General features: G+C 43.7%; 1 protein-coding gene across 7 annotated transcripts in view; it reads left to right on the top strand.

The window, feature by feature from the left end:
* The first annotated feature begins 3,963 nt into the window (after window positions 1-3,963).
* Window positions 3,964-14,602, top strand: part of LLGL2 (LLGL scribble cell polarity complex component 2) — a 70,292-nt gene continuing 59,653 nt past the window's right edge. The window contains exon 1 of one of the 7 annotated variants that reach the window (XM_035104469.2): window positions 3,964-4,046. Coding sequence is in view for 3 of the 7 variants with exons in the window: in XM_035104466.2 (XP_034960357.2) it covers window positions 4,242-4,260 (19 nt within the window). In the remaining 4 variants the exon portion in view is untranslated. The other 6 variants (XM_035104468.2, XM_060271846.1, XM_035104467.2 and 3 more) reach the window with 6 other exon arrangements.

Genomic DNA, 14,602 nt, shown 5'->3' with positions numbered 1-14,602 from the left:
TATGCGGGTTGAGCTGTCAGAGGGCGGAACACCCTGGTTTCCTATAGAAGACTGGGCATCATCATAATTATTTATTTCATTTCTATACTACTTTATATGTTTAAGAAAAAAATCTCAAAGTGGTTTGCAACACACTAAAACCGCAAATAAAACAGTCCAGAATAAAGCATTACTGAAGAAAGTCAAATGTAAATTATACATTCAAACATAATGAACAGGCAACTAAAATAGTACAGTATTGTAAACATTTTAAAAGGCTACATTACAAAGGAAATCAACAATGGTATGTACATTTAATGCGGCAAAGTTAACCAAAATAACCTTAAAACATTTCAAAAGAAAACATTGCTAAAGGAAGTCAAATATAAAATGCAGATTTAAAACAGAATAGTGAACAAGAGAATAAAATATTGTCTTAAGAATAGAACATATCTGCTTCTGTTGCTGCCAATCCTGCCAAAGCTGGTTTGTGATGGAGGTGGCTGTGGAAGCTCAGGGTCGAAGACCTGGGACTGCCCTAAGAGACAGCCAAGATGGTCTCTGGCTTCTTTGGCAGCCTCATCTTTTGTAGCTGGAGTCAATTCCAGGGCCTTTGCCTCCCAGGCCAGGTGGGGAAAGGCCTGCAAGGCAGGAAGCAGGTCTTCCAGGACTCCGACTTCATTTAGAAGTATGCCTCAATGAATTCGTGGGAGATTTTTCTGGCTTTTGTTTCCTGATCTGGTACCAAACCACTGCAGGGGGAGAACTTGTGGAAAGAAACGAGAACTTTCGACTATGATGCTGTGTTGCAGTTCACAATTCTCAAAGGTGGCTTTCTGAAATCTGAAGACCCTAATGGGGAAACTAGTCAATCCCTGCCCTGGACTCCAGGATAGTACATCACAAATCACAGCAGTTTTGTTTCCATAGGTAACTGATGGATAATAGCACTCCAGCCACCTCTAATGGTCTACTACTCCGCACATGCACAAGGTTGTCGAACAATGTCCCAAACTTAATTTTTTTATGCCAGTAGAGGGTTTTATACAAAATTGTTGGGAGACAATAAACACTACATTTCTGCCACTCATCCAGTCTATTTTCATTACTTTATCCCTATCTGAGAACCACCCATTATAGTTGGCTGATCAGGGGATGATTTCCTGACAGTACAGTATGAAAATACAAAATAAAATACGCCAGAAGGACTGCCATTTCTTGCAGCCAGTCCAGCAGGAGCCACTAACATCATTGTGTCTTACCAACCCAAATGCAACCCCATTCTGTTTTGGTGACAGAATGACATTTGCTTGCCTTCAGCGATATATGGACCAAAATTCTGATGAAACCAGGAAACAAAAAGGGGGGGGGAATAAGTAGCAATTCTGGAGCTTCCAGTTACTTGCTGCTTAAGAATCTGTTGTTATCTGAACTGTGTCACAAAAAGGTGAGTGTGGTAAGGTGACTCTCGGCTTAGTTTCAGCCTTCCTTGTAGCCAGGCTTCACAGTACCAGAGTTGTTTGCTGGAGGGGGGAAACCAAGATGAAAGATACAGAAAATCCCCTGAGGCTGAATTCACAATCTTTGTCATTCAGCTGAAACGAAATCTGTTCACTTTTTTTTTTTCTTTTTCTGCTGTTTAGCCCTAGTTTTAATGATGCACAGGGCGGCTTCCAGTCTCTGATTTGTGGCATCGTAACTCAATCACAAGCCAATTGGCTTGGGCAATTCAAAACAATGAACAAAAGCAATTTGATTGCTGCAGCGTGGCTTTTGGGTTTCTTGTTTGTGTTAATGGTGAATAATATTTGAAAGTTGAGTGTTTCATTGTGGGCAGAAAGACTATGAACTACAAATGAAAAAGATCACTTTCACAACTGCTAGATCTGAAAGCTGTATGGGATGCAATCTAAAAAACGATAAAATGATCTCAATATCCAGTGGAAGTGATGATATTCCAGCTGAACTATTTAAAATTTTAGAAGATGATGCTGTTAGGGTTCTACACTCAATGTGCCAGCAAGTTTGGAAAACTCAGCAGTGGCCAGAGGATTGGAGAAGATCAGTCTACATCCCAATCCTAAAGAAGGGCAGTGCCAAAGAATGCTCCAACTATCGCACAATTGCGCTCATTTCACACGCTAGCAAGGTTATGCTTAAAATTCTACAAGGCAGGCTTAAGCAGTATGTGGACCAAGAACTCCCAGAAGGGCAAGCTGATTTTCGAAGGGACAGAGGAACCAGAGACCAAATTGCAAACATGCGCTGGATTATGGAGAAAGCTAGAGAGTTATAGAAAAACATCTACTTCTGCTTCATTGACTATGCAAAAGCACTTGACTGTGTCGACCACAGCAAACTATGGCAAGTTCTTAAAGAAATGGGAGTGCCTGATCACCTCATCTGTCTCCTGAGAAATCTTTATGTGGGACAAGAAGCTACAGTTAGAACTGGATATGGAATAGCTAATTGGTTCAAAATTGGGAAAGGAGTATGACAAGGCTGTACATTGTCTCCCTACTTATTTAACTTATATGCAGAATTTGTCATGTGAAAGGCTGGACTGGATGAATCCCAAGGCGAAATTAAGATTGCCAGAAGAAATATCAACAGCCTCAGATATGCTGATGACACAACCTTGATGGCAGAAAGTGAGGAGGAATTAAAGAACCTTTGAATGAGTGTGAAAGAGGAGAGCGCAAAATATGGTCTGAAGCTCAACATCAAAAAAACTAAGATCATGGCCACTGGTCCCATCACCTCCTGGCAACGGAAAGGGGAAGAAATGGAAGCAGTGAGAGATTTTACTTTCTTGGGTTCCATGATCACCGCAGATGGTGACAGCAGTCAGGAAATGAAAAGATGCCTGCTTCTTGGGAGAAAAGTAATGACAAACCTAGACAGCATCTTAAAAAGCAGAGACCTCACCTTGCCGACAAAGGTCTGTATAGTTAAAGCTATGGTTTTCCCTGTAGTGATGTATGTAAGTGAGAGCGGGACCATAAAGAAGGCTGATTTCCGAAGAATTGATGCTTTTGAATTATGGTGCTGGAGGAGACTCTTGAGAGAGTCCCATGGACTGCAAGAAGATCAAACCTATTCATTCTTAAGGAAATCAGCCCTGAGTGCTCACTGGAAGGACAGATCCTGAAGCCGAGGCCCCAATACTTTGGCCACCTCATGAGAAGAGAAGACTCCCTGGAAAAGTCCCTGATGCTGGGAAAGTTTGAGGGCACAAGGAGAAGGGGACGACAGAGGATGAGATGGTTCGACAGTGTTCTCGAAGCCACCAACATGAGTTTGACCAAACTGCGGGAGGCAGTGGAAAACAGGAGTGCCTGGCGTGTTGTGGTCCATGGGGTCACGAAGAGTCGGACACGACTAAACGTCTAAACAACAACAACAACATCTCTTTCCTGAATGGAATATGAATCCATCCGCTCTTGTCTCTCCCTCACCTGCTCCAGAGCAACACACAAGAAAACGCAGTCAAGATTGGAGGAAATGCAATCTGGGAGTGCAACGTTCGAGTTTTTGTTCTTCGCAAGAGCTCCTACTTGCTCTGAATCAAGGGAGCAGCCCTAATAACGAACTAGCACCAGGAAAGGAGCACCCGCCGGAATCCTATCTTTGCTCATGCCCTTTGTACCCCTGCTTGCACACCGCCGCCTCCTCCACCGGAAAAAAGAAAGATAGGTGCGCCCAGAACCCGGCGGATATGGGGCGTGACCACGACGTCTTAAGAAGCCACGATAGTCATACTGGAATTAGCCTACTTTGATCTCGACCCCCACCCCCCCCGCGCCAATTTCTATTGGCCGGATGCAAAGTGAGAAGAATGCAGGCAGAGGTTTGCTGATTCCCGATTGGCTAGGCGGGTAGCGGTGAACGCGATGAATTATTCACGAGCGGCAGAGTTGGGGTGGGGGGAGAAAGGGAGGCACCACGCCTCCTTTGTGATTTGCATATCCGGCGGGCACGCCCCCCTGCTGGAGGTATCCAGGAAGGAGAGGTGGCGCCGGCGCCGGCGCAAGGAGGAGCTGGGGCGCGTCGGGGGACATTGCACGGTAAGGCTCAGCCTGGCTCCTCTGCACGCGGCCCTCCGCCCCGGTGAGCGAGGGGCCTAGGGGACGGGGAAGGGGCGGGGCTGAGGCGGCAAAGAAAGCGGGGCGGGGACGCCAGGTAAAAGGGGGCTTTCCGGGGTGGGGGAGAGGGAGAAGCTCCCTTGGACGGGCGTTGGGTGGAGTTGAGGCTTGGACTCCATGCTGGAAGGTGAGCTGGGTGAGCAAATATGAGACTGCTCTGAGCTTTGTCATGGATCCTGGAAAGAATGGGCAAGGCTGGTCGGGGAGTGCCTTGCAGGGCGGGCATCGGAGGAATTCTTTGGTATGATGGTTAGGGGGCGTGAAAGCTGGTCGGGTTGGTGGAAGGGTGCCCTCGATGGGCTGAGAAAACGTGTAGGGGGCATCCCTTTGGGTGCGCTTGGCCTTGAGAATTATGTGGGCGGGTGTCTGCCAGAAGTGTGGGGAGGAGGGTCTCTGTGGGTAGTAGATGAAGTCTGGACTTTACCTTGGCCGAGTTAGTTGTGGGTTGTTGTTTTTGAGGGGGGGGAGGTGAGGTTGCCAGCATTGAAATCTGGCACTGGGGAGTCAGGTACTGTAATAGGTGTTTGTTTTTTGTTTTTAATTTTTTACCGGTGAAGCAAGCAGTAAGTTGTTAGGACTTCTGTTGTTCTTCTGATGACCCTGGTTAGCATTGCCTTGCCATGTCGGTTGTTGGCTGGAGGTATTTCAGAAAGGTTTGCTTTTGTTCAAGTACTGTACTTGATACTTTTTGGCAGGCTGTGCTGTTTGCACAGGTGCTCGGGGACTACAGTATGGCAGGCTGGCAAACCTCTGTGAGGGGGCTTGATTTCCCCCCTGACTATTGTTGATTCCAAATGGCTTTTTATTTCTTTGGTAGCAGGTTTGCTTGTCATTTCCTTTTCTTTGAAGGTCAATATGTCTCTGTTGACTGAAATTCAGTATAATAAGCTCTAGGAGGTATAGGCCAGTAATTGGCATCTTGGCGCCTATTAGTTGTCTGAACCACTCCATTAGCCTGTATAGGGTTAGTAGGGAAAATGTGTTGGGCTCTGACTTCTATCAGCCCCAAGCATAGTCAGTGGTTAGGAAGGATGTGAGTTGTAGTCCAATAGGGTTTGGTGGACAACATGCTCTCTATCCCTGGCGTAGGCCAAAGGTTGGCTCTGGAATTTCATTGAGGAAATCCAAGATGGCAGATCCTCTCTTACAGAGCAATGTGGTACCGGTATGTGTGCTTTGGGGCATTTGGTGTTAGCCTTGGGCAAGTATGATAGTATCAGCCCACATTGATGGAAACCTGTCCTTCATTGTGTTAGATAACAGTTTGTGGTACTGAAATTACCACATGAACTGAGCCAAATTTACCCCTGTTCCCAAAACACTGCTGACATCTGAGGTAATGAATGCCCCTGCAGATAAGCCTGAGGCAAACTGAAATCTCCATGCAGTCTTCAGCAATATGAGTGGACACCACACCCTAACTAGTAAAGGTACATATTTGTCAAGTATCACAACTGAGAATAGCCTTGTTGTGTTCCCCAAAGGCCAGTCACATGAGTAACAGATCAGTTTAGGCTTCTATTGCTGAGAAACTCCCCTCCTGCCCTATTCCCCCTCCCAGTTTAATTTGGACTCCATGTGTAACTTCTAAGACAAGCTGGATTCTTCAAACAATGAAGCATTGCTAGTTGTTCAACCTGAAATAGTAACTGCTTTGGAGGCTGGGAAAACTTACCGGGTCTCATTAAATCTGAGTTGTTTCAGTGGAAATTGGAGCCCTTTGAAATAATTTCATTGTTAAATAAATCTCTTTGAGGTTGCCTTATTAATGGTCTTTCAGCAGGTTTTCATTTGAAGCTCAGACAATGGTGTATTATTGCAGAAAAAAATGGCTTTCTACCCCCGCTCTGCACCTTTTGCTGTGCTGAAGTGAAACATGTCATCTTTACCTTGGAGGTGGGACAGGTGACCCTGTAGGTGTTCATGCCTATTGTATTGTTGAAACTGGAACCCCGGGGGGAGGGGGTTCCTTGAAGTTACCTGTCTGCTGTTCATGGTTGAAAATTGTGTTGATATTCAGAGTCTAGAGTCACCTATACAGCATAATGTTTCATGAGCGGCAGCAAGTTTGAGCTGTTAAAGCTGTTTACATTTTCAAGGTCTGTATAGGAAGCAACTATGTATTGTTGATGCTTCTGTTAAAATATTTTTTGCCACAGGTGTGTGTTTCACCTTAAATGAGAGCTTGTAGTCCAGAGTGTGCACAATTTTAATAATGTTTATTCTGCTCCTATGTGATCTTTTGTGTGGTTTATTGTTGAGGTCTGCTCTTGCTTTGCTGCGGCATCAGGTGTTCCCAGACCATCCCTGGTTCCCTTGAGCGTACGCAATTACAATAATGGGATTGCCTTCTGAGTAAACATGTTTAGGGTCTGTGTAGTAGGGTATACTTCCAGAAGGGAAAATCAGCAATTATTGCACTTGACAAACCTGTAGGATGAATGGCAACTAGTATTGGTATACTGTACAACCAAATGTAAACGGAGAGCCACTTTTTACAGTCTTTCAGCAGAGTTGGGGAACTTCACTTGTAACTTCCGTCATCCTGACCATTGACCATGCTGACTGGTAGGTTGAGAAACACCTGAAAAGCAGCATCCCTGACTTACAGGCATTATATATGTGGTATGACAGCAATGGAAACTACTTGCCATTGCTTCATCAGAGGCATGTGAGCAGTCTCCGTCACAGAAGACTCTCCATGTAGTATCACACTTAAAAATATCTCTGACTCTTTGCTATGGAAATACTTCTCACAGAAATTAACACCGAAGCTGTATCACTGGTGCATATACTGTAGTACAGCATTTCCAACTCCCAGGAGTCTGTGATCTACTCCCAGTATATATATATAAAAAACTGGCAGTGATCTACCCATTGTCATTGGAGGGAGGAGGAGTGTGTGGGGTGGGTGGATTGCCCAGTTGTTGAGCTTTTTTATTTTAGGAGTGAAGTGCCTAGAGTTGTTAAGCTTTTGGGGAGAAGGATTGCACAGAGTTTTTTAGCTTTCCCTCCACAACTTTTTGTACACGATAAGGATCCTGTGATCTACCAGGATCAGCCGGTAGATACCACGATCTACTGGTAGATCACGACTGGTTGGACATCGCTGAGTGTAGAATATTTTAAATGGACAATCTTTTTTCCAAGTAAGTTGGGTGATTAAAAGGAAAGATAGCCCTACCTCCTTTTGCAGGATTATGGGAACATTTTTGTGTGATATGTGGTATTTTCTATCTCAAACATGAATCAACTATCATGGAATGTCCTTGCCATCAAATAAAGTGGAAAATGGAAAATACTGACCTGTCTATTATATCACTCAAAGGATTAATTAAGTGATCTTAAGAATGTTCACTGCCACTGTTGCCTTTTTCATGTATATTCTCTGCAGTAACTTATGTGTGGTATAACTTCCATAGTTTAAATGTGGTGTTGTGGAATTATCCAGAGTGTGATTTTTACTGATGTCTCGTATAGCACAACTATGAATTGAGAAGTTCGCTTCTGGCAATAAAATGACTTGGTGGTGCATGTATAGTAATAAATTTAGTAAGCAACACAAAGTTTTTATTGCTGTTGTTTTTGTTCTTACAGACATCATAAATGCCATTGGTATTTGGAGTGGAGTTTTAGATTTTGGGATAATCTTGATTCTGTATGGAATACAGATGTGCTTCAGTGGTATGCTCTGCTGCAGAGATGGGAAATATGTAGCCCTCTAGCTCAGGGGTCAGCAAACTTTTTCAGCAGGGAGCCGGTCCACTGTCCCTCAGACCTTGTGGCGGGCCAGACTATATTCTGAAGGGGAAAAAAGAACAGATTCCTATGCCCCACAAATAACCCTGAGATGCATTTTAAATAAAAGGGCACATTCTACTCATTTAAAAACACGCTGATTCCTGTACCATCTGCGGGCCGAATTTAGAAGGCGATTGGGCCGAATCCGGGCCCCCAGGCCTTAGTTTGCCTACCCATGCTCTAGATCAGGCATGTCAAACCTGCGGCCCTCCAAATGTTTTGGACTACAATTCCCATCTTCCCCAACCACTGGTCCTGCTAGCTAGGGATCATGGGAGTTGTAGGCCAAAACATCTGGAGGGCCGCAGGTTTGACATGCCTGCTCTAGATGTTGATGGAATATAACTCTTATCATTATGACCATGCTGGTTGAGACTGTCTGGAGCTGAAGTCCAACATCATCTGGTCATCTTGCTATGAGGGTTGTAAAGAAGGTGGCTTGTGTGAACTCTAAATGCTGCTGTTCGCTTGCACAACAGACTGCTTCTTGTGCAATGGAATGTCCCTTTGCTCTGCTGTTGCCTGCAGGCCTCTCCCACACCCACAAATCTGCTTCAGAGTGTCAAGGGTCCCTCGATCAGTTTTTGGAAGCATGCAGGGAGAAGAAAGGGGAAGCTCCATTGTGGGAGTGGAATGCTGTTCATGCAGCGCTGGATACAAGTCTTATTTTGGATCAGGCATAGGCAAACTCGGCCGTGCGGCTGTTTTGGGACTACAACTCCCATTATCCCTAGCTAATAGGACCAGTGGTCAGGAATGATGGGAGTTGTAGTCCCAAAACATCTGGAGGGCCGAGTTTGCCTATGCCTCTTCTGGATCCTGTCCTATGACCTGGCCATCTACTTGGCTGTTTAGTTTGTCACATTTGCAGCAAGGTCTGACTGAGGCCTTATTGAAATGTTGATCAGTTAATCTGAAATATTGCTGCTTTGTGATTAGTCTCCTATAAAATTTGCGTTGAGTAGTGTGTTATTTCTCCAGATCTTACATCTGATCTTTTCAGATCTCACAATACAGATTGAAAATTCAAGGGTTACCTGTAAAAGGGAAAGAAACCCTGTGTTGATTGTGCATCTTCTAACTCAGTCCTAAAAAGGCTTACTCCAGAAGAAAATCACACCAAGTTTGGAACTTGCCTTCTGGACATTCCATGTTTAGAAATGCAAGCCTTATTCCTCATAGCAGTGAATGGAAACCGTCTCTGTGCTGTAGAACATACACCAAATGTTCTCGGATATGACCAGGGCTTTTTTTCCAGCTGGAACTAGCTGGAACTCAGTTCCAACACTTCTCAGGTGGGTGCCATTATAAGAGAACAAGGAAGATGTTCATGGCGAGTTTCGGCAGCTCTTTTTCTAGAAAAATATTGCTGGGTTTGATGCTTTTCAGTGTTCCTGATTATGTGTAGACATATGATTATAATTTTAAATGTGATTTTGCCTAGTTTTCTCAAAATTAACTAAAGTGGAAACAAATTTTGGAGAGTTCTCAAGTATGCATGGATAAACCCACTTTTCAAAAGCTGCTCTGAGTTCCTGAATACTTTACCACTGCAACATTTTATTCAAACATTATGTTTAAATTCTACTTGGAATAATTGGCTTAACTTGTCATCTTGTCAGTCTGTATTAATTTCTGTTTGACTTTTTGCCAACTGCACATATCTCTGTTCTTCTCAAATTTGATTGTGGGCTCTTTAGTTTAGAGGCAGGAAACTTGTTAACTGCAATACCTCAGGATCAGAGGTTAGTTAAGAGCAGGGGTCGGCAAGGTTTACCTTGCCTGGGCCGGTTCATCCGTGGGCCGGATTGCGTGTGTGTGTGTGAGCGTTTGTGCAGATGCAATTTCCGGCGCTGTGGAAGCAAGTCCCCGTGCCGCGCTGCACCGGTTTAGTGCAGCACGCGGGGAATAACTGAGCGGGTGGCTCAGTTCGGAGGCGGCTCATGGGCCGCTTAAACGACCCCCGTGAGCCGCTTGTGGCCCATGGGCCTTAGGTTGCCTTCCCCTGGTTAGAGGCTACAAAATATGGAGTATTTTAGTCTTGTCACTGCAGGGAAGTTCAGTGATGACCTTTAAAATAATATTCACAGTTCTCCCTTATTGGCCAAAAGCAAGCCTGGTGGGTTGGGGATGGCACAGAACAAAAGTCATAAACATGCAGATTACCCTTCCATTTAAGACAGGATAAACCACTTCCCAACTGAAGAGTCTTGCATATGGTATCAATCAGAGACCTGCTTTAATGAAAGTGATAGGATAACAACCTTTGCTCTTGTTATGAGAACTGATTAACACATTCTCTGGTCTTCATGTTGAATAGGTCTGTTGTAAGCCTGCATTGCTTTCTGAATACCATAGCTGCAGGGAGGGACATAAGTCTCTCTCTTGATCACTTGTCAAGCCTGTATCTCTGCTACCAGCAACTGGGCTACTCGACATGCATGGCTGACTGAGTGCTTCAGATTCTGGGTGCCATAATGAAATTTCTTATGCATCTGTGGCCCAAACCAGACACATTCTGCTTTATCTTCTCCCTTTCTGCCTAATCCTCAGATTGAGAGCAGGGCTGTGTGGGAAAGGAGTTTGTTGGGGATGCAGAAATGGTGGAAAGGGTTAATCAGCTCCTTTTCCTGCTGCTCTTCAATTTCTGATGCTGGAAAAATGCAACCTGTGCTGTTGATAAAGATAGTGCAACCCGTACAGCACGTTGGCGACAAATATTCACACAGTTCAAAAATAATTTTACACCGTTTATCAAATTTGTGATAAAGAGACAATTACTTACAAAGTGCCATGAAAACTTACAAACTACCTAAAATAAGGTGAACTTGCAATATCAGATTTTACTAGGTTCTTACAAATTCTTGACTCAGTTTTTCATTTTTTTCTTGTTTTTTTTTAAAAATAAGTTCAAGAAGAAGGTAAGTTTTGTTCCCGGTAGCTGTGAGGTGCAGATGAACCCACGTATGAGGTTGTAAAGAAGACAGGGTGCCAGCGTTCTATCCCCGTTTCACCCTAGCAGTCCATACAATTGAGAGGCTGCTGTTTCGCCCCTGGAGGGGCCGATTTGTTGGGGTTGGCGGATAGCACACTCCCTGAGCACAGTTTTCGGGGCTTCTTCAGTAGTCTCGTGCCGTTAATGCGTCTACTAGTGATAGTTGAAGAGACAATTTATTGGCTTAAGCATAAAAGACTGAATAGCTTAGCACTTCAATTTCTGATGGCAACCTCAGTTGTTGTTTTTTTAAAGGAACCCACAACCATGTAACATGTAATTTGGCCCTGAGATATACCTGGCACCTGGGTTTCATTTCCTTCGTTTCAGTACAGCCATGGTAAAAAAAACACACTAGCAAATACACCTGAAACTTATAGATAAGACTGTGGACCAAAATGAAAAGAGCATCTTTGCAATTTGATGGGTTACTATTCTTCCTATATCTTTCCTGTTGTTGAGATTTTTGGAGACAGCATTTATCGAAAGTTACTAAAGAAAGAAAGAAATAAATAAAGAGAAAGAAAGAAAGAAAGAAAAGAAAGAAAAGCATGCCATGATGTCTGTCTGTTTCTTTTTTTCATACACACTGAACCACTGCTGTTGACTGTCTTTATAACTTGTCACGTGGGTGACAATAGCTACGTAGTAAGAAGAGGGCCAGGGCTGTTCCATCATAGGATTATTTTCCAAATTAAACCTTTAGAAGTAATGTACTTAAATTGTTGAAGTTGGCTGAGCTTTAATCATCATCCCTAATGTTCTACGTCCCTTTAATCAAAACAGCCTTGAAAACACTCACATCTTTATATCCTTCTAAGAGGCCTCAGAGGAAAAAAACAACACTTGAACATACTTGTTCTGTGATGGTGTAGTGCTCTTTCATCCATTTGAGTCAGCAGTGTGAAATTATACATTTCTCGAAACCTATTGGCCACTTCAGCTGTGTCAAGTAAGTATTTGGCAGCTTTGCAGTACTTTGGATGCTTAGGCTGCTGCCACAAAAGATTTTCAGGGATAAAGTTATGCATCCTTTGAAGAAAGTGGGTGGAGAGGGGGTTGTTCCCCTCCCCCAGCTCCATCTCTCATAGCAGTAGAACCCAGGGTCATCTATTTATGCTAAATATTGGAAGATTCAGGTAACAGCATATTAAATGATTGTGGCCACTCCCACATTATATAATAGTGGCCACCAACTGTGATGGCTTTAAAAGAGCCAACAGATGAATTGTTCAAACTGTGTGTGCCCTGAATTGTGCTCTGTGGAACTGAGGAAGCAAAGAAATTGGTTGGGATCCAGTATGTTGGAGTTTCTCCACCACTGAAGACTTTTCCAAAATGTATATGTTGTTTTCTATGCATTGGTTTCATCCTCAGGCTATCACAGCCCTATTCCATCCACAGCTGATAAAGAAATGGAAGTTGATTTTGTGGATATTGTGTGTGTTGTAGCTTCAATGTTTGTAAAAAACGTTTTAAATCAAAAGGAAGTTGGGTGCAGTCTTCTGCATTAACTTTCAGTTTTGTAGTGGGTGTATTGGAGGGTAAATCATTTCACAAGACTGGAACAAGAAATCTAGTTGTTCATTCATTTTAGCATTATGTTGAAAGCACCACATTTCTCTCCTGTCTTTTTGCGACAATGGAGGTTAAGTGTAATTTGACCACATAAACCACATTTATGAGCATCTTACTTTATTTACTACTTCCTTCCCTCTTTTCCTCTCTCTGTTGTTTTCCTTCTTGCAAAAGTTTCCATGGCAGACAACTGGGCACTCTTTCCTTCACACCTGTTTTTGCTAATCGTCTTTACCAAGTGCTCCTTGCCCTGTCAAGTTAACGCACCAGATAGTTGCAGTTTTTGCTCCTGTTGGTATCTCAATACTTGAAGAGGTTAAGAAGCCACAAAATGGATTGTGAAGTCTCAGTGAAATAATTTGCTCAGGGCCTGAGGGTTACTTTACTGAAGTGGAAAGTACGTACAACTCCCAGCTTGGAGGAAGTGGAAAGTGAAAAGAACTCATGAAAATTATACCATACATTTCTGCCCAGCGGCTTCTAGGTGGTTGGTTTTTCAAGCAGCATTGGGCTATTGTTGAGGGACATATTGAATAGTCATGCCTGATACTGCATTCTGTAGCAATTGGTTGCTGCCAGACTTATCAGGGTCAGTATGTGCAAGGCAGTACTGTATCAGAAACAAAGTCGTTGTCATGCTTAGTCTCCATGCTAGGAAGCGCTCCCTCTTCCATGAGGCATTTCCTTCATTCTTTTGCTGGTTGTTGGAAGAGCTGCCATTTTGAAAGCAGCCTTGGAAATTATCAAATGGATTGCTTATGGGTGGCATCCCAGTGTCTGAATATTTGGATTGTTGGTTGGTTATACATGGGAAAGGTTATGATGAAATAGTTACTTGCCCAAGATAAGATCTTCATGGCTGAGGTGGGATCTAACTTGGGTTTCCCAAGTCCTAGTCTAACATATTAACCATTACAGCTTGCTAGATAGGTGATCGTTTTCACTCCCATCTGCTGAACGGTCCTGCTTTGATGCCTACCCGCTTCTACAAGCTTCTACAAAAGAAGCCTTCTAAATTAGGGATGGGAAATCTGTGGACCTGCAGATATTGGTGGACTCAACTTCCAGCAGCTCCATGGCTGGTGGTGAGAGTTGTCGTCCAACAACATCTGGAGAGCCATAAGTTCTCCCTCCCTGTCCTAAATTCTTCTGTCACAGTAAAATGCGTGAATGTACTGTTCTCTCCACAGATGAGTATGGAGTATTGGGTGTTAATACTTTAGGAGAAGAAAGCTTACTCAGTCTCTGTGCACTAAACTGGTACACATCGGCTGCACAACACCCTAACATCACTGCTTGTGTATGGAGACGTTGAAGAATTTGTTACAAGAAGGGGAAATAGATCCAGTTGTATGTGGTTTTACTAATTTGTTCTTTTTTGTACAGTCTAGAGCAGCCTTTCTCAACCTTGGGTCCCCAGATGTTTTTGGACTACAACTCCCATCATCCCTGACTACAGGTCCTCCTAGCTTGGAAGGAAGGGAGTTGTAGTTCAACAACATCGGGAGACCTAAGGTTCAGAAGGGCTGGTCTAGACAGTAAGAAGTGCAGCTGCGTGGCAAATACTGAATTAGCTGGAATTGGTAGTTTTCTACATGGGAAGCTGCCTGTGTACCAAATCAGACCATTGGTCTATCTAACTCTGTATACAGCAGCTGTCCAGGGTTTCAGGCACAAATCTTTCCCAACCATACCTGGAGATGCCAGGAATTAAACGTTGGACCCCTTTCCGTGCTACTGAGCTGCATCCCTTCTGCTAGTTGGGTGTAAAATATGTTCATCTTGCAACTTCTGTCCCTTAATTTGGCTGTCTATCCTTCACTCTTGCGTGGTGGCAAAACTCATGAAGGAATAGTTTGATTTATGACATGCTGGGGGGCGACCTCATTACTGGTTGGAATGCAGAGAGAATGAGCCCACTTGTTTATATAAGCATAAAGTAATAGAAACATCCCCAGCTGCTGTAGTCCAAGAATTTCATATTGGAGTGTGTGTGATAAGTGGCCTCCCCAGGGTAGCAACCTTTATGGTGCTCCTCAGTACAAAATAGTAGTAAATTGTTTTCTGCTTCTAAGTTGTACTGTAAGTAATATAGCTACGTTTG

This window comes from Zootoca vivipara, chromosome 2 (assembly GCF_963506605.1).
Source record: "Zootoca vivipara chromosome 2, rZooViv1.1, whole genome shotgun sequence".
NCBI lineage: Eukaryota > Metazoa > Chordata > Lepidosauria > Squamata > Lacertidae > Zootoca > Zootoca vivipara.
The sequence above is the reverse complement of the archived record's forward strand: the minus strand, read 5'-3'. Positions and strand labels throughout refer to the sequence as shown.